This window comes from Calonectris borealis, chromosome 13 (assembly GCF_964195595.1).
Source record: "Calonectris borealis chromosome 13, bCalBor7.hap1.2, whole genome shotgun sequence".
NCBI classification, from domain to species: domain Eukaryota; kingdom Metazoa; phylum Chordata; class Aves; order Procellariiformes; family Procellariidae; genus Calonectris; species Calonectris borealis.
Window position 1 is genome coordinate 21360062 of NC_134324.1, and position 23766 is coordinate 21383827.

Consider the following 23766-nt stretch of genomic DNA (forward strand, 5'->3'; position numbering starts at 1 on the left):
GTGGAAGATAGCTGTGTACCACAGCTGACTGAGGGGAGGGGACAGTGGGACACTTGCTAATCCCCAGTTAGAAGAGAGCATTCAGGAATAAAGGACTAAGCAAGCCATAAATAAAAACAAATAAATAAAACCCACCAAGAACACTCCACTCAATAGGACGAACTCCACTACAACTATAGACATCCAATAGCCTAGTAGAGTATTGCATAAGAAGTCTGTAGCCATCTGAAATTAGAAGCTTAGCGCAGTTTTAAGGATCTATTGTTTTGGGCAGAACTGCAGCCATGTGAACACCTTGTGAACATAAGGTTCTGGCTTTATGCTTGCTTGCTTTTTCTCCATTTTTTGGTGAAGGAACATGAGGTAGGGGAATAGGGAGGAAGTCACATGAGAACTTGCGGTGACAGAACATAATTCCAAATGGGATATGGCCAGGGCACCAGAATTTGTGTGTTATAAGGAAGTTACAAAGAAAAGGGAAGTATTACAGACGTGTTTGAGACTCAAAGCTCATTTCCAGGCTTGAGTCACCTTTCTGTCCTTCCCTCCTGTTGTGAAATATTTAGAATATACTGCAAATATTTAAAGGAAAAAGCCCATGCAAACAGTTCAAAACCTGTACTTGCAAATTAACCAGTACAACAAAGCCAGGAGGGCAAAGGGCTGGTAACAAAAAGAACAAGGATCTGGTATTAGACCCGTGACCATCCTAGGAAGTCATTTCTAGGAATACGAAACAGAAGCTGTGCTTCAGACTGACATAGCCCTCGCCTGCGCGATCCTGCCTGCTTTGTTTAGCAAAAGGAATGGGATTGTGGCAAGTTTAGACAGATCACGGGCTTTGGTGCACTGGCCTGCATATTTATATGAACCAAACTGAAGGGCTGTGGTTTGGAGACCAATAATCTGCATCTTCATCTGTATTGCATGGTCCCGTCTTCAGAAACTTACTGCTTTTATAACCACCCTCTGCATTTTATGCTTCTACTTAAAAACAGGCTTCAGCACAAGTTCTAAGTTTTCTTTTCCCCTTGCAGTAGTGCAATATTCAAGCACAGGTATCTTGTAGAAAGATAAGAGAGCATTCCTGAGAGAGAGAGATGGAAGAAATTCAGGAGGGAGACTGAGAAATAGTCTTCCCCCCCCAAATGCTGGCTCTCAACCTTATACGCCTAGATTTCAGAAATAGAGCATCACTGAATGCGTCTAGAGCAAGACCATTTTTATTAAAAGGCTTTTACACATGTATCACCTATTTCTATATGGGGTTTTAATACCACAGTTTAAAAATAAGATTTTTTTTTAAAAATTATAATTTAAAACCTATTGAATTGATTTGTAATACAGATTTTCTTGGATAATCAAAGCTAAAGGTGTTTGGGGCATGTATTTTGACATTCAATATAAACGTAAGACATACTCCCCTCATCAATCTTAACTGCGCATTTATCTGTTTTAATGCAGTCAGCTCCTATCTTTTGCTTTAGACCTTTAATACTGCCTACTTTAGAAATTAGTCTAACAGTAATCACCAACCAATAAAAAGACAAATCCCCAGTTTTACCCTCCCAATAGATTTGCCATTGAACTCTGCGTTCAGTGAACAGAATAAACCAGAGGTGAGAGTCCCAGCATCCCCACTTTTTATGAAGCAGATGCTGTTTCTGGACTTTTTAAGGCACAGGGCCCTCTAGGGGAAGGTGGCTGAGAACTCACTGGGAAATGTTCACGCTCTCCCAATATTTCTCTGTGGTTTCACGGTTCCTGCAAGGTGCAATGGAAGGTTTTTTTTTCCTGCCTCTCATTGAGGAAATTCCTCCCCAAAACTCTGCCAGGTGCTCTTTCTATGCTCTTTCCCTGTTTCTAGTTACCTGATCCACTCATAGGCTTTCCACTTTATCGTGTTTAAATATATTTCTTGAACTGCACTTAATTTAAACTTTGGAACTTACAAGTCTGCTTTGTTAATTTGTAATTTGCTCAGTTCCCAAACCACTGAGCACTGAAGGAGTAAGCAGATCTTGTCTTTTTCTCCTCAGTTTCTCTCTTACCTCCTTAATGAGGGCAATTTCTTACAGCACAAACCAAAGTTTGGGTGCTCGGGGTAGGCAGGCTGCGGAGGTGACACCCCACTGAAGAGCCGTCCCAGCACCAAATGAAAGAGAGGAGACAGGAGGATGCACTGGTTCAGTCCTGCTCGGCTTTTGTCTTCTGAAACTATCAATGGGAAGGAGCTCCTCGGAGGGCTCTGCTGCTCGTGCAGATCAGGCCTTTCGGACAAAGGAGATGCAATTATTTTTGGGCTATTCTGCATTCACCACGGATGTCTACTGAGTTCCCCTCCCAAGGTCAGCCTACCTACTTTGAACCTGAGCATTTTACAGCAGGGAACGTTCGTTTACGTACTCTGTAAATGATCAGCTGTGGCTCTGTGGAATTAGCAAAGATTTAGAAGTAGAGAAATTACAAGGGATTCGTTACGGTGTGCATGCACAAGGTTAGCTTTCGCCTTTTTATCCTGAATAAGAGGTGGAGTTACCTGTGGCAAACATCTCTGCCCTTCAGGGCGAGGCAGGGCCTCTGCCTGCGTATGCGACTGTAAAGCACTCGCTGCACTGTGAGCATTACCAGGTAGGAGCATTGGAATTTAAGGACAAATTAGGCAAAAATATTAAGATTTATACGCACAAACTGACTACTGCTCTGAAGATTAAAGTTTATGTGAACACAAATCCCGTATGTTCTCACCAGCTCTAGCTTTGTCTGGTTTTTGTAATCTTTCCCAGCTCTTCCTTTTAACGATCCGTTGGGATATGGAGTTTGAGTAGCCAGTCTGGCGCTGTGCAAAAAACTGCCTGAAGCACGGGCAAAAGCAGGTATGAAGGCCTGGCTGGGGTTTGCTGATGCGCAATACCTCACCGTGACACTGCAGCTAGGTTGGCCATCCTGGATTGACTCGTGAAAATGAGCTGTTTTCTATGAGATTCAAAAGAGAAAGATTTTCCAGATCTCAAAATAGACTTTCACGGATACAGCCTATTTTATTCCATTTTAGCCTTGTGACCATAAAGCTGCTGAAAAACAAAAGCTGCTAGAAAACAGGTGTTTGATCTTATCCTAACTGAGGCTGAGATGTGTTTTGTACCTTGGGAGTCCGACTATGGCTTTAGTCAAACTTCCCTTACACAAGTTACATGGCAAGTATTGCATCCATCCTGCGCACGGTGACAGAAGCCCGAGGCCGCAGACCGAGGTGCTTTTGATCCACTTCACTAAACAATCTGCTGCAAAACTGCAGCTGGATACATATGCAAAAAAGAGTTCTAGCAATTTTTTTTTTTAATTTTAAATAGCTAAAATAGACTGTGCAATTTGAAAGGAGAAGGTTCACACACTCTCTTAACCCAAAATAACTAAAGGCCTAAATTAAACAAAGCTAAATGTTTTGGTTACTATTTCTGTGCGACAAGCCTGTATTTTCAAAACCTCAAGTGCTAAAAACTGTAGGTTTCCACACCTGTTGGGGCATATTAGGCCAATGAGAGTCAGTCTAAGATGATGAAATTACAGGGTTGTGTCTTAATTGAAAGCAAAATTCTTCAATCTTGGAGAGACTTGGATGCAAAGTTAGTCTTCTACAGAGCAGCAGAGCTAGTGAAGACAAAGACTCCTGCCTAAAATCAGTGGTCACTAAACACGTCTGTACAGCCCATGGGATCTCCCACGCCTCGCTCAATTAGAGCTAGCCTCAGGTATTCACCTCCCACTTCACACGCCCCAGCAGCGCGGTCTCGTGGACTCTCTCTCCCATCCAGCTCCAGCCAAGCAGTGGGTCATCTCGGACACTGACGGAGGAGACACGAGGGGAGGTCTTCACCATGCAGCGTCACACTAAAAACCTCCGCACTATCTCCAAGTGGGACCAGCTCAGGGCTAGGCAGAGATGAGCTGAGGTCCCAAGGGAGCGAGCAGATCTTTGCAGGATCCTGAGCAATCCAGAAAAATCAAAAAGGAACTTTTCTTCTGGCAATACAATAAAAATGGCACCACGGAACTCCAGAAGCCAGCCTGGCCAATCTACCTGCGAACAGGCATAGGCATGGCGGAGCATTCAGTCATTGTTTACTTAAAATGCTCGAGAGATACTTCTAGAAAACTCAAAAGGCTTCACAACTTTTTTCTATCCTGACAAACTGAAGGTAGAAAGCCCCCTGGAGATGCATGGGCCATCAGAGACCACAGCCTGGGGACCAGTCAGGCCCCCCTCTGACAAGGTCAGCTGGGGAGCCGAGAAGGGGATCTTCTGTAACTGCTCCTCATCGCTTCAAACACCGGTCAGGAGAGTATCTGGGCTTTGGCAGGAGATTTGTGCTAGGGTTTGACCTAAATTATTATTTTGGGGATGGGAGCCCGCCCATCTCCACGAGAGGAACACATTGAAGTTTCCGCACCACTTCACGCTTGGCACTTTTCTTTGGACAGGGAGTGACCGCATGAACCTCTGCACGTCAGCCAGACTCCTCTCAGTGCGCCCAGTGAAAGAACAAGAGGCAATGGGCACAGACTGAAACAGGAAATCTCATCCTAACATAAGAAAAGGCTTTGTTACTACGGGGGCGATTGACCACTGGAACAGGCTGCCCAAAGAGGTTGTGGAGATACTAAAAACCTCAGTCCTGGGCAATCGGCTGTAGCTCACCCGCTTGGACAGGTTTTGACTCTGTGACCCCCAGCAGTCTCTTCCAGCCTCAGCTGCTCCGCGATTCTGCAACAGTGATGCTCTTTACGTGATGATTACTCCACAGTTTCCCAACGTTCACAGTACCACTTGCCAGCAGCCCTACAGTTTCACGTACGCCGAGTGCCTTGCTCAAGGCCACGCCGTTTAGCAGAGCTGGAAACATACGTAAGAAACCCCGATCCTCAGCCTTCTGTCGAACAAGCAAAAAGCAACTGTGCTTCACCCTTCCCATTTCACCCAGAGCGCTCTTACTTGGGGAAGATGAAGTGCACGACACGCAAAGCTGCTTTCAGAACCTCCGTCCTGTACCTGCACGCTTCAACCTGCTGCAGGGCGATCCAACACCACCACGTCCCCGGGGTGCCACGTTCGGCCTTTTAATTGAACAGTGTTCAATTAAATGGGGGAGAAATTTTGCACAGCTGGCAGCAGAACCCCTTAAGTCAGCAAAAGAAATATTTAAAGGAGATCGTAGAACATGATTTAAAACAGTCTTTGGATGTTACATTTTTATTATATAGCTTATAATTGCCATTATAATGATGGAGGCACAGTCTTAAAAGAATAGGAAGTGTGAGACTACATGTTTCTAGATATAAAGAAATATAACAGCACTAAATTAACATTCCACAACAGCATTCGTTTCTCCATTCTTCATACCAAAATTGAATAAAAAAATCTCAAGTTTAAAACATTTCGTTGAAAGTTCTAAGCAAAAAAATAAACATAGTTTTTAATAAATAAAACTGCTTGCTTGCTTCCATTGTGTTTTGTTAGCTTCACATTCTTCATATAAAATTTCAAGTGTCTACTCTTTTAAAAGTTTATTGGTAAGATTAAAAGAGCAATTTTTAAAGCCTTGAGCATATGTACTTTGTTTTTTAAATAGAGCACAGGTTTTATAAATAGCTAGTTACAGAAAACAATAAAATAGACAAACTAGTAATACAATTTTGTTTGTAACGGTATGTTTCCAAGTGATATTTTAAATTCCTGAATCCAAACTGTCTCCAACAGAAGTAACATATTTACATATTAAACCATTTACATTTGGGAAAACACTTAGCCCCCACATTATTTCACTTGCACTGTACATTCAAACTGAAAAATATTTTGGTTCTTCAACATAAAGCACCTTATATAGTATTTTAATCACAAGATAAACATTCTGTAAGTCAATATCACACCTTCGGGGGGGTGTTGGACAGACAACCTACTTTCAAAGATCTCGACTCCAGATTTCTTAATCAGCTATACACTACTCAAACGCACTGTGTACTAAATTCAAGTTGAAAAGACAAGCCCAGACTTTTCCTGAAGAGGAAAACCGGACTGAAAGGGACTTTGGGGGTCAGTACGTCCTGACCGCTGCTTTTGCTGGCATCACTTCATAAAGGCCTCCTTCAGAAACGAGAGCAATCTGCTTCCCACCCATACTAGCTCTAACAAAGGCTGTCTCGGAACCCAATAGCTGTTACAGTTAAACAGCTTCATCTCGGCTCAAGCCTGGATTTATCACAACCACCTTATGCCTGTTCATTCTTGAGCTGACACTGGTCTTTAGCTTAGTTATTTCCTCTCTGGAGTTCGATCCTCTGATTGTACTGGGAAGCTGCTATGCCATTCCCCCTCAGTCAGCATTTTACTGTTCCTTATTCCCCGATAATCACCTCTGCACCTCATTAAGTATCCTGGTTTTGAAAAGTAGCCTTATTTTGCTGTAACTGGAACAAATGCCGGGTTTCATAGAAAATGGAAAAGCCTAGAAAAACATCTGTATTGGGAAAAAGATGGTGATAAAGCCAGCATTCCACTGTAAGCATTCAACCTACGTACAATTTGGACAACAGGAGGTCGAAGCCAAAGTGCTCTAAAGATAAATTCGGAAATAATTTAACAAATTCTTCATTCTGCTTTATCTACCAACCAGGAATTTAACCCTAGATTACTACTCTATTTCCTGCAGTAAGAGCATGATATCTGTCATTTACATACCACATATACCATAAGCAGGGGCTGGACCAGCACCCGCAGTAACAAAACTCGCATCTGAAAGCATGTTAGGATCTGCCTTGTGTCTCCACCGCACGATTAAGACCACGCGTCAGCACAATCCAGACAAAAATATGTAGAAGACTTCCCTTTCATCTGCAGAATCGTGCCAGGAACAACACCGAGTGTGGATAAACAAGGAAACTGAAATCTTTGGAAAGAGTTTGCATGGTCGTGAAGCACTAAAACACCATCATAATATGATCAAACAGTTTTTAGGTAACTGTCTGCTTTGTAAGAAACAGCTTTGCTGCTGAAAACCGAAAACATCATCTTATGGAATGGCTTTGCAGTAATCTATCAGCATTTCTTAACACTACAATATATACATATAGCTACAATCTAATTAAAAAAAAAATCTGTATTCATGTAGAGATATTAAGAATCTAAATTCTGCAACAGAAATACTTTGTTTCTTAAACCAGCGGCAGCAACAAATTATGTTGTTCTCCTCACGGCAATATAACAAGTGTACTGATTTACTAACAACATATTCCATAGCACAACTCTTCTGTTTTCATACACTGGTATTTTTCTGGTAGTTCTCAGATAAAATGCAAAAGCTATTTACTTATGACTTTTTACATACACAGCCTATGCACTGACATCAGACTTCAAGTTAAGAACGGGAACGTTACAGAGATCTCTTTACCATACTCCGAACTGAGCATTTCTCCTCTACAAGCACAAACTGGCATTACATGTTTACACCATGGGCTGTATTTCGTAATGTAATTCAACATTATCGAACCTAGTAATTGCTTTGGATAGCTGTCTCAGCAGAGGATTTGAAGAACAAGGTTTATTAAGTTACAAACAGGTGGCTAGCTACTGGGTGATGAACACCTTTATTTCTCATTGAGAATATTTCTAATATTAATGATTTAATGATCAAAACCTGCATTTTGATATTTCAGCTCAGTAACAAATGAAGACTGTCTTAATTCACAAAGCCTGGATCTGAACATCCCAAGCAAAGGAGGTTTGGATCAATCTATGGAGTGGATTCTGGACCATTCCTGGTGTATAGACACTTAACTTATCTTTACAAGCAACTGACATTAGTGCAGTCTCTGACACATAATAAATTCTTTGATGGTGTTAGATTATCTGCAAGGGTTGAACTGTAAAGATTTTAAAGGTAGTCTACATGACACCGTCCAAACTATTCTGGTTCATTTAAGGAGTGCTAGTAGATATTGGTAGTGAGCACTAACTACATTGCTCCTTCTTAAAAGCTAAACATTTTGGCTAATACCACATCACATTCATATTGTTTTCAGATGTTGCAGGAGTTTTTGGCTTAGAAGGGGCTGGGAAGGAGCAAACCTCCCAACCCTCAAGCAGACAATCTTAGTCGTAGGAGTGTACTGGGGCATGGATGTATAGAGTTAAACGTGGGTATGGTATTAGAAAGCAAACCCCAAACCTCTCAGTTACCTCTGCCTCGCAGGAATCCACATCACAAATGGCGAGATGATTTGAAGCAAGGAGTGTGAAAAGCTGGAATCAGATGTTTGTAACAAGAAAAGGCATTTGAGAGGAACCATTTCTGGTAGAAGGCAGACTATGGAAACGAGAGGGGTCCTGGAAGTTTTGAAGTAAGGCACATCTATCTGCAAACACAGAACCTCCAATATTTTGCAGATGCAGTAATTTATAATTTTTTAACACAGTACTAAACTTGACTACGCATAAAGTAGCCTGTTATAAGGCTGGAAAATAAGTTTCTGGTTCCTTAGTTTCCTTAATTGTACTTGGACAGTTTGCAAAAAAACCCAAACCAAAGCAAAACAAAAAAGCTATACTGCGAGCTTTATGGAATGGTAACACAGACCTGTTTGTGTTTGCAAGCATTAACAGCCCCTGCACCGTTTTTTTTTGGTAAGTCTAGTTTGGGGGGGGGGGGGGGGGGAAGAAAAAGAGAGACTCTGGAAATAAACTGCAAATAAACTAGCTTTCTACCTTAAAGAAGAAATACATCTGAAAAGCCCTCCAGAAATGATCAGTACATGCACAGACTTCTAGACAGTTGTTTTGGTTTTTTTTTTTCATTTTGCTTCAGGTTGGTTGTTGTTTTTTTTGCTTAGCAGGGGTGGGAGGGGAGGGGCAAGTCTTTCATAATGCTGTGTCATCATCCTCTCCAAAATCTCCCACCAAAAGTGAATGCTTATCTGGTTCATTAAGAACTACGCTGTTCACTGAACGCTTGTCTGAAAAGAGAGAATTTATAGAGGCTCTACTGTAATTGATGATTCGATCCATTAAGCTCAGTTTAGGAGAGCCTGTCCCAGTCTCATCAATTCCAATGTGGACACTGATTTCCGACGGGCTCTTGTGCCTTATTTGGCCACGGGCCCGGAACTCGAGTTTCTCAGAACTTGGTTTCTGGTACCTAAGGAAGAAAAAAACAAAAGATGACAGTACATCTCAGGTTAAAGTAAAGTACACTAAAATATGGAAAGAAACTAGCCTACATGCTATGATCATGCACAAACCGGAGACATTTATAATTTGATCGATTATACAGTGATGAAAGGGTCAGATTTTGCAAGGCTACTATACAACCAGAAGCTAATTCAGTGCTTTTTGGCCAGGACGCAGAAGAACAGGTAAAGCTGACACGCATCACTCAGTATTTAACTGTTTCGGTGGTGCTGAGCATCTGCAAAATGTATCGGCAAAATGCATCTACAGAGAGCGGACCACTGTAGCTATCGTCTACCAACTCTTCTATTCTTCTTCTGAAACCTCGTCTGTTAACTGAATAGCGAAAGCTGCCATTCCCACCACAGCGCTACTCTACTGCTAACTGCGGAGTAAGGAACAATAACGCAATGACAAATGCAGCAGCTTGCTTTACTTACTGCAACAATCCTCAGCGTCAGTGTGGTCTTTACAGCTGCATTGTCTCAGCAGCCAGCATGTCCTGACAAGATTTCTCACAAACATACAAAGGCCACTAAGGAATTTTCCATTCTGAACACACTTCTGATTTGTACATTTCTCTTCGCATTAGAAATGACATTTTTAAACACTACTGTCTGAAGCGCTTTGGACCAACTGACTCCTCCTCTCAAGCAAGAAGAAAACCAATTGCTGCTAAAAACAGACCTGCCTGAACTGTTCTTCAAAAAGCTTTGAAATCTGTCATAGTCCCACACTTATTTTCTGCCACTCAAAGTGAAAGACTTGAGCTTCAAATCCAAACCACAAACCACAGAATTGTTCATACTCACATCTTTAACAGCAAAGAAGAAAGCACAACAGAAACAGAGGAGGCAGCCATTGCTGCAGATCCCATCCAGGGCTGCAAAACCAAGCCAATGGGCAGGAAGACCCCTAGAAAAATAAAATAGCAATAAGTTCAGAGCAGGAACACATCATTATTCACATATTAACACATACAATTTCACACGGACTGTCTAATTTTAGTTGTATTTCAATGTGTTAATAAGCAGGATTTTAGTTTAGTGTTAAACGACAAATACTTAATACATAAATATTTAATACATAAATATTTGTGTTCTATCTCAGCTAGAACCTACAGGTTAATACAGCCAGACGTGTCACGCAGTCTGAAATTCAGAGGTAGGCGTGTCTTGCCCGCCTTGCAGTAAACTGCTTGTTCACAGGATCAGGCTCATTCAGTAAGGCTTTCTATCTTAAACTTATTTTGATGTGCTGAGCATATCCATAATAGCCATAACGCGGGAGGAGGACAGCTCACAAACGTACCACTGCAACATCCCCAGGCAGAGAACTCTGCACTCTCTGACAGTCAGAAATAAAGAGAACGGATAGTCTTCCACACAACAGTAAATCACTGCAACCTTCTACTCGCTAAGCACAACCTTATTACTGCAGGGAAACATTCACATACCAGCAGCTATGGGAACTCCAATGAGATTATAAATTAGAGCAAAGACGAAGTTAATCCGGATCCTTTTCACAGTTTTCCTCGATAAATCTATACTTGCTACCACATCCATCAAGTCATCCTGCAAGTTAATACGTTTATTGGAGAAGTCAAAGAGAAAAAAAGCATATATGTAGCATCATCATACTCCTGTATGTATGGAGTAACTATAGGCTGGATGTAACAGACTACATGTAGTAAGTATTCTGTAGGGTGCTCTAGTTTGTCTGCATAGAGCCCATACAATCAGCGGCAATCTTATTCCAGATGTCACCGTAATCCAAATAACGTACACAGCACCACACAGTACAGCTCTAGACACTGACCACAATTTCTGTCAAGGTGGTGTTGGTACGTAGGAAGAAGTGACTATAACCTTCGCAGCACTGTGGTACGTTACTGAAATATAGTTTATGTTTGCCAAAAGTCAGGTCACTTTTTCCTCCTTTACCCACTCTCAAACTTTAAATACCCCCAAATTTGTAGTACCCCAAAAATGGGGAAGTTTCCTTCATAGGATAATTAAATAAACAAACATGATGAAAACGATCTCATCTCTGCTCCAGTTTTCCTGGCTTATGAAGGTGGTACACCTCAGCAGTGGTCCGAATCACTCAAGACATCCTGGGCCTTCTAATCCCTCTTATCATCTCATTTTAATGAAGCGCTCTTAGTTCTTACCCTAATTAGAACCACATCAGCCGCCTCAATGGCTACATCAGTCCCCGTGCCAATAGCAATTCCCACATTGGCCATAGCAAGAGCTGGGGAGTCATTGATACCATCTCCAACCATGGCCACCCGTCTTCCTTCGTCCTGTAACTGTTTCACTTTGGCTACCTTGTGGGAGGGAAGAACCTCTGCGAACACTTTGGTGATGCCAACCTAAAGGGAGAGAAAGTACAGAACTGTCTTGCAGCTCTTCTACTGGCTATCAAAGCTTCTGCCTTTAGTAGTGCGACTAGGAAGGCTGAATGTTACCACTCATGAGCTAAAGACCAAGCCCATCTGATACGAAAATAGCTCTGAATTCAAAGTTGATGCTGCTTCCATTCAAAAAGGCTTCTTTCGTTCCCCCCTTATTCTGAATTTGTTTACATTACCATTTTTGACAACAGACCAGTTCTATGCCAGCCACAAGCCATGTCAACGTGACACAGCATGCTTCCTGCAAGTGGTTGTAGCAAGCTTCAAACCCAAACACACAGCTTACCTGCGAGGCAATAGATCTTGCTGTTTTGCTGTTGTCACCAGTCATTAGGACAACTTCTAATCCCATACTCTTCAAAGTGTAGACTGCCAGCTCAGCTTCTGGTTTCACCGTATCAGCAATAGCTATCAAGCCACAAAGCACTCCTAAAAGAACAGAAAGAAAGAATGTGTTTGTAATAAAGATCTTTATTGCTTTAGGGAAAAAAGGTATCTCTTTTTTTTCCCCAGTAAGACCAATTCCAGAAACAGTAATACCGACATTAAAAAGCAGAATGACAACAGGTATCAGGGCAGCAATGTTTAAGGCAATACAGAGGATGGACTGTCCAACAACAAAAAAATTCCTTTTTTCTCCTTTCTTCCCCTTTGCTCTCTTTGAAGTCTTTGCATTATGTCCAACTCTCCTGTCAACTAAGAAAGGCAGGAAGAGGTCTTTCTCATATGAAAGTGTTATAAAACTAGCTAATGATCTCTTTTCATCCCATTATTCTGCTTGAGGTATAACTGCTATGACATTACTACTTATTACTTTCTATTTAGTGACAAATCAACCTCTGAATAAAAAGAGAGAGTATTGAACTTACCATCAACAGCTGCCAGAACTGCGGTGCGACCTCTCCGCTCATGTTCCATCATGGCTTTATCAACTTCATTTTTAACAAGGAGGCCATTTCTATTCATCCATTCCCGGTTCCCAATGAGAACAGAGTATTTCTGAGAAGTCACAGTAGCTGAAGGAAGAAAACACAATCCTACCATCATATGGATAAGCAGGACGCTTCCCTCCAGCTAATCCTATCCAGGTTCTCCCAGTATGCACTGGAATACCCTTACAGAGAATCCAAACAGAAAGAAAGTCTGTCTCAATACGTTCTGCCCTACCAACCTCTTCAGGTGTTCTTTAAAAGAAAGACACTAACATTTCTTCAGTAATGGGTAGTTACCACATCAGTGGACCAAGAATCACAGGTCAAAGGACAGTAAAGGACCAAGTCCCTTTCTCAGTGCTTCTAATTTACATGTAACAGCCCAATATAGTTGAAAGATCTAACAGGGAGCTGTTCTTGATTGAAAACCAGTCAATTGTGCAAATATACGTAATTTTGGCTAGCAAATGGTAACTTGGAATGAAGCAAAGTAAAAACAGAGAGAGCTGGAAGACAAGCCCTATATGATTTTCCAGCCCCATATTCAACACATAACTTCAAATTATATCTAATCAAAAAGTCCCGAGTGCTGTATGAGCATGAAATAAACCAATGACCAACTATTTCACATGTGCTTTGATGCAAGCCCAGTTCTCCAGGGCAGAAAACAGTGACCTCGTTCTTAAGGATCCTAAAGACACAAAAGCAAAAACTATCCATTTTATTCTATAAACCAGAGTTAGCTTACTTGGTAGTTCAGCATCAATAATCAAAGCAGGCTGCACTGATTCGTCCGTATTTTCCTCAATTTTCACAAGTGTCACATTTTTAATATTGTTTTCTTCAACCATTTTATTTTTCCTGTAGAGTAATGCTTCAATATTGGTGACTTTACAACTAATGCCGCAGCCTGGAACTACCTGAAAATCTGTACATGTCCCAAGGGTCTCCGAGTCCAGTTCCTAAAGAAAAAGGACGCAAACTAAGAAAATTTTTAAATATATAAAAGCATGCTGCATTTACAAACCCTACAAAATAAAGTGCAGTCAAACTAACTCTAACAGGAGCAGAGACATATTCAATCATCAAAACCTAAGTTTGAGTATCCAGTGCATTTAATACGGTATAAAGTGATTTACGTGGCTCCACAATTTTCAGCTTTCCCAACTGAATACATCAATTACTTTCTAAATAACACAAGGCTATTCGTACATATTAAGTACTGCAAGAGAGGTTCTTCCATAACACAGACTACTCTTTTCCTGTATAAATAACTTACCTTTTTGCAGTATTTTGTTATTGCTACTCCAAGAGGATGCTCGCTATTACTCTCCGCAGTCCCCACTATTGCCAGCATTTTATTATGTGGTAGTTGGTTACCCTCCACTAGAAACTTCACCTGCATCACTTCTGGAGTCCCATGAGTAATAGTACCTGTTTTGTCAAATACAACCACCTTTACCTGCAGCAAAACAGGAAGACTTCATTCAATGAACAAAGCTTTAACGTATAGCCTCCTCAGAAAACCACCCGATTTAACCAAACTTACTAACATGTACTGATCATACATCACTTACTAACACGTACTGATGTACATGCAATGATCTGCTCGGGCAGCAGTTGGCAAAATGCCACCGATACCAGCCTTTCAAGTTCTTGTAACAATAACCCACATTTCTTACCTTATGTGCCATCTCTAACGGCTCTCCTCCTTTGATCAGGATGCCGTTCTGAGCTCCTACGCCAGTACCAACCATCACAGCCGTCGGGGTGGCTAATCCCAGAGAACAGGGGCACGCAATACACAAGACCGTGATAGAGGCTTGGAAAGCAAAGCGGATTATCACTTCGGCTGCAGAAATGCTCTTATTGTAACCCTAGTGACGGAAGTTTATTTTAGTAATAGAAGAAATTGAACAATAGAAACAATGTATTCAACTACACATTGCCTTTGATGTTAAAAAAAAAATCTGCAAATATACAAGCTAAAATCTGCAACTATATAAGCTAATTTAATGACTAAATTAATGACTAATTAACTAGTGACTAAGTTCTGTTCTGTACTGCATATACCTGCAATCTGTTTTATTTATAGGACATTTTCCTAAATAAGGCACCACATGCTATGATAGTTCCTTTACACTGTAATGTAATAAAAGATACTCTATCAACAATATATACAATAACAAAGAAAGAGGATATGAAGCTTGCTTTCCTGGAAACTAATAAGTTCTAATCAGAAATAGTAATGAACCAAGAAACCTGTGATCTAAGCAACCCTAAGGTACAAGTTAGGATCCTGATCCCCCTCTGGCATCTGTAAAGACGACGAATTCTACTGATTTCAAAGATGAATTTACACAGAGTTATGCTAGAAGCAGGACTGGAGCTTGTGACACAAGGGACTTCTTTTCCCCACAGAGAAGGAATGGAAATTGGAAAATTTTGATGTATAGTATTTCCTTTTTTTCTTTTAATTAACTTTTTTTTCTTAATGCTAACTTTCAGGAGTTGATTAATTACTGGAGATTCTCTTTAAGTATAAATGTAGGAGTGATACAGTGTAACAATATGTAAAATGAAAAATATAATAACAACAGTAACAATAATAATATCTATAGTCAGCAATGCCTGCAAGGATAATTCAGAAAGGAAACCACCGCAGTCTGATAGACTTGTAGGCTAACTATTTTTTAAATATTTCAGAAGGTGTTTAAGGAGACTTACTTACCAGAAAGTATTTTTCTACTATTTCAAAATCCACAAATCCAATTATAATCCAGGCAAAAAGGGTAACCACAGAGACAGCCACAATAGAAGGAACGAAGTAGCCACTAAGTTTGTCTGCAAATTGCTGGATAGGAGCCTAGGAGGGAGAAACACGTCAGCTCCAGCAACATTATGCTTACTCTCTTCTATGCCTTCAGACATAGATATAATCATAGCTTCCGTCTGCAGCACATTTGGCATACCACACTTTATAATTACATATTTACTTAATAAGACGATGAGACTTGGAACAGTAGACTGTATCAAAGTCCTTATTCAGCAAGATACTTCATTATGCAACTGCAATTCAAATCTAAACAATCTTAACCGCTCTTTAAATGATTTGGTATGCTGATGCCTAAATGATAAGACGAAAGCCAAATGCTTAATTTGATAATACGCTACCTTTGAGGTCTGGGCCTCCTCCACAAGTTTAACAATCTGGGAAAGAGTTGTATCAGCGCCGACATGGGTTGCCGAAATCAGTAGTGATCCATTCTGATTAATAGAACCTGCAATAACTGTATTGCCAGGCTTTTTAGTTACGGGCATCGCTTCACCTAAGGAAAGGTCAACAGCAGATGCTAAGGTATATTTTTCAGCAATATTATAATAGCTACCAACTCCTAACATGCAATTAGAAGAGTGAGGAGAACATCAGCTTCAACTATCCTTCTTCAGATTCGTTTAAAGGAAAAGAAAAACATTTTTACACTTGCAAAAAGCAAATGCTTACCTGTGATAAGAGATTCGTCTACCATAGAGTGTCCTTCAATAACACGACCATCCACTGGGAATTTGCCTCCTGGGATCACTTTGACAATATCACCTCGTTGAACCAGTTCGACATCAACTTGCTCTTCACTAGAATTACGCATAGAGTTTTTAGAAAGAGATTGTTAACTGAAGTTACCCATGCAAAAGGAGTTGTCACTACACACAAAGCATAATCCCATTGGTTGACGTTAACATATACAAAAATTGTCAGAAGAAAGGCCATTTTAAAGAGCACTATGATTATTTTATCATAATTTTATTTACTTTCCAGTTGAGAAAATCCACTGATTTTCTTATCGCAGCAAAAATCAGCAAGATTCCAATAAAACAAATCAGAGCAGTGTTAATTTTTCTGCATTTTAACATTTTTAGATTTGGCAACTCTGCCAGCAAATCTGAAGTTACTTGCTTCATACTTCTACAGAATGGTAACGTTTGCATAATAACAAAAAAGGAACAACAGAAAAAGCAAATGACAAAGCAAGATACCTTAAAAGAACGTTATCAGGGCCCAAGGTAACAATAGTAGCTTCAGTAGCTTGTAATGAAATTAGTCTTGCCAGTGCTTCTGATGTTTTACCCTAGAATAATAATTTTCATATTTTTCTGACTATGCTATTGAAAAAAGATTGCTGGGTAAATGACAACTGCATATGTTGCAATTTACCCTATTAAGAAAATACTTTCTGCAAACAGACTTACATTAAGTCATTTCACATTTTTACTAGTTCAGTTACTGAGGATGATTTTACAACAAAGAAGGTTAAAAGAACCTAACAAAGCTTTTTGATGGGATTTTTTTTTTTTTTAAAAGGTACGCAATATTCTGAAATGATTCTTAGCATCCTGCAGATTGTAGGTATCATGGGCTTTTATTTTCCTTACCTTCGCAACATGCTCTAGCCACCGGCCCAACGAGATGAATACAAACAGCATAGGAGGTGTGTCAAAGAAAGTTACGGGGTTTACTTTTGCTTTCTCAGCCATTGCAACTAGAAGAATAACAAACGAGTAGACGAACGCAATGGAGGTTGCCAAAACAATGAGCACGTCCATATTTGCAGTTTTGTGCTTCAGTGCTTTGTATGCCTGTATATAGAAGTGCCAGCCTCCAAACATCTGTAATAAGAGCATCAGTTGTATTTTATACACATTTGTAGCGGACAGCACCAGCATTTCCATAAAAGAGAGGGAGACACCCATTTTATTTGTGTTATATGCCTTCTCCGTCTCTTCCTGAAGAAAATCCCAGCTCTAGCCGAGGGCTATGATCTCTACCACAGTACTCTCAGGTCTTCTCACCTCCACGCAGTTCCACCAGCTCCTGCCCGCGCCCACCAGTGCAGCTAGGCAGGCTGCCTCAGATGCTGCCTGGCTGCATAGCACCTCCACACTGATCAGCCTGCCCGTAACAGTCCCTAGCACCACTTATTTTGGCAACAGCAGAAGCACGTAACAGCCTCAAAAGCATTTTGAATCAGCATAATTACAGTCACTTTTCAAATTTGATTTCTTCATCGCCTTCCATTTTGAGTGCTTAAGCCCGACAAACTAGGAGTTGCCATATTCCCACTTACCTGTACAGGGACACAGAGTAAAAACGACAGAAAATTCATAACAGACAATCCTGGTAGGAGCTGGTATTCCAGGACCATAGAGGAGTGAAGGGCCTCCACTTCCTTATCGCTCATGTTGTGATGTGCGTGAGCATCTGAAAGCTGACTGTCCATTACCATCATGTAAATCATCAGCCCCATGACAGGAATACAGAAAACGAGACTCACAACAAAAGACCTTTTCCACCTCAGATTTAAAAAAAAAAGAAGGAAAAAAATTTGCTTTTGCAGTCAATTGCTGGATAACATTTTAGCTAGCAAGTCTGCACAGTCACAAAAAAAAATTCATAACTTTACTGTTGATTAAAAAAGAAGAATCAAAGATATTTATAGAATCTAAGTATGTTGAGGAATACTTACTGCCTTATCTCCTGTTTGTGATCTAGATGACTAGCAGATCTATCTTTTTTGACTAACGAAGTAGTGAAACCTAAATCCTAAGGAAAAAAGCATAATAAAAAAGAGAACAGTCGATTTTTAAAGACACTTTGTGGTCATATAAAGTTATTGCCAGATTATTGATGATGCCAGCCTTACATTTGATTTACTTTATTAGCATTTCTGATATGATTGTTACTAATTTTTAGTTACCTTGCAAAGAGAGAAAAGCAATCTGATGCAGAAATCAATCTTTCTATAACATTAAAATGCTATTCCAAAATGTGGCTTTCCAAAATGGTTAGTCCTGAAGCACAGAAGAAGAGAAATTGAGGGAGAAAACCAAGAAACTTATTTCACCTCTCTCTTGCTACAGTACTCATGGATGTGCTTTGTTTTTCTGCAATCCTATAGCTGGTATCTTCAACTCTACCATAGCCTGGCTTTCCTAGTATTTCTGTTTAAAAACTTAGGCAAAGTCATAATAGAGCTTTGCTTTTGAGCCAGAACACACATATTATCTGCAGAAACCTGCACTAAGAAGATAGCAGATGGAAAAAGAGAGACAGCTTTTTCCTTTAATAGTCTTCCCTTCTCTTTTGTTTCTAGGATATGTAATGCTTCAAAGGACACTGGATGTTTTATGAGACTTGGTGCCTTCATGAAACTTACCTTTATCACTTGTATAACATCTCGAGGACCTATAATCTCAGGATCATACTTAATGTGAGCTTTGTTGGTTGCAAGAGCTACCGAGCAGTATAAAACACCGTTAGTCTTCATGAGGGTGGATTCTATTTTGTGTACACAAGAAGCGCATGTCATTCCTCTCACCTGTAAAACAAAGGTTCCTTCCTGTTATCAAAACCACAGGTTACTCGGTAACTGCATCTTAAAAAGCAGGAAAAGAAAAAGTGCTTACGACTATCCTGAATTACTTATTGCATATTTCTGGGGTTTGAAGCAGCGAGATGGAGCTCTCTAGTTAAGGATGAGAAGACTATAGGAAGGCATAGCATAGAGACAAGGTTATGAAGCTCTGCTAAAGCTCTGCTTGCTCCTCAAGCTCAGAGCTGGGGTACACTGAGCTAGACTCAGCTACATGGTGGGGTGGGGAGGGGGAGAGAGAGGGGGAAACTCCTGCAATAAGCAGGGTAATCAAAAAAACCACAGGAATATTTCTCCGACTTCAGTGTGGTAGTGAGCCAGCACAGTTTGCAGGACAAGATACAGTTTGCAATACATACCTGATGTACTCTTAGACTTTATTTTTTGTAAATTAAGCTCTATTATATGATTAACACTTTAGGAAGTGGATGCTTACACAAGCACATCCAATAGATAAAATTAATAAAGAGAGGGGTGGTTGGTTTTAATTACTAGCTTACAACAAGTTCCAGAATTCCATCTCCTTCACCACAGTTTTCCATCACGGTAGCTCCAAATCCCAGTTCTCGTATGAGCTCTGCAATAGCTGAAGGGTGTATGACAGCAGGATTATACCTCACTTCTGCCTTTCCTGCCATTAGGGCAACAAGTATTGAATGTATTCCTAGAAAACAAAATGTGCGAATAGCAGATCGTGTTTAAGAAAAACACTGCATGTACATGATGGCACAATAGCAATTTATTGAAATTGAGAAAGCTACCATGTTGTAGGTATATATAAAGAAAAACATCATCATTTTTGGGAGATACATCAACAATGCAACAAAAGCATCTAAGTGTAGGTGTGACGGATGAAAGTATTACTCCACATGAGTTGCATATTTTTAACTGTCTAATTACAAACATTCAATCTATGCTATATGAAAAGATGATCTATTTTTACTTAAAAGAAGTTCTAAAATACAGTTCTGCATCTTTTACTGATCTGCATTTAGCATTTCTAAAAGCCTTTTCTTCAAAAGAGAACATGTATGAGAAAGGGTAGATCTAACAACGTGCAATCCTACTGCACACTAAGTGAAAAGGATTTGGATTCATCCATTTTCTAGGATGAAGAAAATTAAGTTCCAGGTTAACTTGGAACGCCTTCATCTTGATCTTGATTAATTAAACACAGCCTACATTAATGACTTTTCATTACACCAGAGTCATGCAACTATTTGTTCCTGCAAATATAATCATCATGCTGACAGAAGACAGACATAGTTGTCCTGACTCGCAGGGCTAAAATTAACTTATGTCTCTTTAATCCATATTAATACTGTCCCTCTCTAATAGCTCCCTTTCTAACGCAGGCATGTATACTTCTGCCTTTAAGTTGCAGACCTGGGCATGTCCCTCCAGTAGAAAAGTTATATTTTAGTTTCAAAAGGATCCGTATTTGATCCCTATATTCTCTTCGGAGCAGTCCTGCTTTTGCAAAGGCGGTCTCTAGCCAGCATGCCCACAAAGCAGCATGACAGACATTGTTTTCATCCTATGAGCCAACAGTGAGCAGACTACGTTCTCACCCATGAAACACACCGGCAACAGTACTTCTCTTGACAACCCACACATTAAAAACGCTGTACAAAAGCTAGATGGATTCTCAAAAAGAAACGCTTAGAAATTTAACAGATTACACTGACATGTATCTTACCGTCTTCTCTTCTCAGATTTCTCTCAATGTTGGCTACACATGAAGCACATGTCATTCCTGTGACTTGGACATAGCACTTTGATATAGTCTTTATCTCTTTCCTAGCAAGGTGGGTTGGTGACACTTTGGAGGGAGGCTCGGTTTTGTGAGATTCCAGCTGCACTTCGGGTGAGGGCTGAGCTATTGCCACAGGTAGTTCTGCCTTTGCTGAAAAGGAGATTGCAATTCATGACATTATGAATCGCCATGGCAATGAGGTATGAGCTGGTACTACACCAGCCATAAATACACGTTGCTGTAAATTTAGACCAAAAAATGGTAATTGTACATGCCTTGTCAATCAGATTCATCCATCCGTCTGTCAATTAAGACAAAGCAAAGGAAAACAGGACAAAGGGTTGGGCCACCGATTAACTTACTCTTTCGTTACTGTTTTTCGTTTTGCCTTTCCTCATGGCATTTGTCTGTTTTGTTGCACATCCTTTGTCCTCTTCTGTCGGTTGTAAGCTAAACCTCTGCCTTGCAACCTTAGTTTTACACACAATTTTACTGACTTTACCTGGGGCACAAAGCTGAATTTGTAAGCAAGTGCATGTTTCATAAGCAAAGTCGGTGTTTTCAACCTTAGAGAAGGGCTCTCAAACTACAGACAACTGCTTCTTACAGCAATTCAGGAGATGCTATGTTTATGCAGGGGCAGCATGAAAAGAATTAAATGGGAGCACCTGACAATTCTTCAGTTATTGCCATAAAATAGCTCACGTACTGCATTTCTCAAAATTTAATCTTACTGAATCAAGCAATGGAGCTTTCCTGTCCCCTCAGGAAGCCTCTCTTCCTATTAATATTCACCTGTATTCTTACCGTAAGTCTTCTGCATTCTACTATCTAGCCATCTGCTCCCACTGCACAATTACTTTTTGTGTACCAGTCATCACAGTAAGCATCTGTACTGGTTTTGGCTGGGACAGGGTTAACTTTCTTCATAGTAGCTCATATGGTGCTGTCTTTTGGATCTGTGACCAAACAGTGTTGATAACAGGGATGTTTTAGTTATTGCTGAGCAGTGCTTACACAGCATCAACAGCCTTTTCTGTTTCTCACACTGCCCCACCAGCGAGTAGGCTGGGGGTGCACCAGAAGCTGGGAGGGGACACAGCTGGGACAGCTGACCCCAACCGTCCAAAGGGATATTCCAGACCATACGATGGCGTGCTCAGCTGGTGGAAGGAAGAGGAAAGAGGGACGTTCGGAGTAATGGCGTTTGTCTTCCCAAGTAACTGTTACGCATGACGAAACCCTGCTTTCCTGGAGATGGCTGAACACCTGCCTGCCGATGTGAAGTAATGAATTAATTCCTTGCTTTGCTTGCATGTGCAACTTTTACTTTACCTATTAAGCCATCTTTAACTCAATCCACAAGTTTTCGCTCTTTTACCCTTCTCTTCCCCATCCCACTGTGGGGGAGCGAGTGAGTGGCTGGGTAGTGCTTAGCTGCCTACCAGGGTTATCTCACAACAGCATCATTTTGACTTCCTCAGTGATATCCACGCTCTTCAGATTCTTGTCACTCCTCAGTCACACCTGAGCCTGGTTAAATATCCCTTCACTAATTACTCCATGGGACCCAAGTCTTTGATAATTCGCTATTAAAGAAACTTCAGCGCAGCAATCCGTAATATTCTTCGCAGCTAGCAAAGCTCCAATTCCATATTCATGCCATGAATATTATACAGTAGCAAACTGGAGCACCATTCGAACACCAGTATTTATCCAACATATTTATATTTCCAGGTATCTCAGTCATTTTTAATTAATCTGATGTATTAAAGGAAGTGCACGTATGTTTAATTATCTCATTGACAGTGAAGATATAAAGCTTCTCTTGGCAAGCACAAAGTATACGTCAACTGCTAAATTTCATCTTGGGTGGTACCAAATCCTAAACAGAACTGCACAATCCTTTTAAATTTACAAGTTTAATATGTCATTACCTGATAAAGATGCATCAAATCCCATATCCTCTATTGAGGATCGCAAGTCTTCTGGGCATGTTTGCAAAGGGTCGTATTCTATAGTCCCATTACGATTTGTGAGAGAGACATGAATAGATTTTACCCCCGCCTTTTGGGATATGACTCCCTCAATGGACTGCACACAAGAGTTGCAAGTCATTCCCTCGATATTTATCACAACAACTTGAGTAAGCGGCTGGCTAGCATCCTTCGCAGCTGGATGAGGAGACTTCAGTGGAGATGCCAGCGTGGGGAAAAGTGCTACACTTCCATATTCATCAGGAAGGCTGACTTTAAATGTCTCTGGAGACACTGCCTCTATGGCTTTTCTCAGTACGTCTATGCTAATTAAGTTTGGCTTATAGTTTATAATAGCAGATTTCTTCTCTAATGAAACAACTACACTTGTTACTGATGGGAGTGCTGATATAGTACTCTGAATATTGAGGACACACGACCTGCAGTGCATGCCCTCAATTCTGAAGACAATTGTCTTTGTATCGTTCACATTCCAGTTTTCTTTCACTGCTGTCTCCGAGCCTTTGGTCTGAGTATTCCTCAACCTTTCCAGGTCAATAGCACTGAGCTTGAGGGGTCTAGGCTGCTTTTTGAAAGATGCTGTGAAACCCGCAGCTTCAATTTCATGTTTTATTTCTTCTGCTGTAATCAGATGAGGCTGGTAGACAACAACAGCTTCCTGATTGTCCAGGGACACTGAAAATTAATCAATAAAAATAAGTGTGCATTACTGCCCTAAGCATGGTAAGCACGTTGCCCTAAGAGCAACAGATCTTGTCAAAGCTTTCCAAGAATTCTTTAAATGCTCAGAAATGTAACTGCAATGGAAAGGAGATTTAATTGGTTTGGTAAATATCAAACAATTTAGTTCTTCAACCATTTTTTGTCTAGTGCTACGACAATTTTCAACTCCCGCCTTCCTCAATTTTTTGCTCTTTCCCCAAGACTTTCACAAATGGCATTACTATTTCTTACTAAATTTATCCTTTTATTAGGGGTCTGTGGCAATACATTTATGCGAAAGCTATTTATACA

At 40.5% G+C, this 23766-nt stretch overlaps 1 protein-coding gene across 3 annotated transcripts in view; it reads right to left on the reverse strand.

Moving 5' to 3' along the window:
* Positions 1–8158: 8158 nt before the first annotated feature.
* The window catches only part of ATP7A (ATPase copper transporting alpha), a 28420-nt gene continuing 12812 nt past the window's right edge, over positions 8159–23766 (reverse strand). For 2 of the 3 annotated variants that reach the window (XM_075162466.1, XM_075162467.1), the window contains exons 4-23: positions 22693–23427; positions 20699–20905; positions 19500–19663; positions 18784–18945; positions 18094–18170; positions 17695–17920; positions 17003–17236; positions 16607–16698; positions 16077–16204; positions 15746–15900; positions 15303–15437; positions 14254–14448; positions 13851–14033; positions 13320–13533; positions 12509–12655; positions 11926–12068; positions 11394–11597; positions 10677–10794; positions 10033–10135; positions 8159–9188 (exon numbers count right to left, since the gene is read on the reverse strand). In XM_075162466.1, coding sequence (XP_075018567.1) covers positions 8912–9188; positions 10033–10135; positions 10677–10794; positions 11394–11597; positions 11926–12068; positions 12509–12655; positions 13320–13533; positions 13851–14033; positions 14254–14448; positions 15303–15437; positions 15746–15900; positions 16077–16204; positions 16607–16698; positions 17003–17236; positions 17695–17920; positions 18094–18170; positions 18784–18945; positions 19500–19663; positions 20699–20905; positions 22693–23427 — 3899 coding nt within the window. In that variant the 3' untranslated portion in view covers positions 8159–8911. Of the gene's footprint in view, positions 9189–10032; positions 10136–10341; positions 10564–10672; positions 10795–11393; positions 11598–11925; positions 12069–12508; positions 12656–13319; positions 13534–13850; positions 14034–14253; positions 14449–15302; positions 15438–15745; positions 15901–16076; positions 16205–16606; positions 16699–17002; positions 17237–17694; positions 17921–18093; positions 18171–18783; positions 18946–19499; positions 19664–20698; positions 20906–22692; positions 23428–23766 lie in introns of those variants that run through there. The other variant, XR_012675625.1, reaches the window with a different exon arrangement.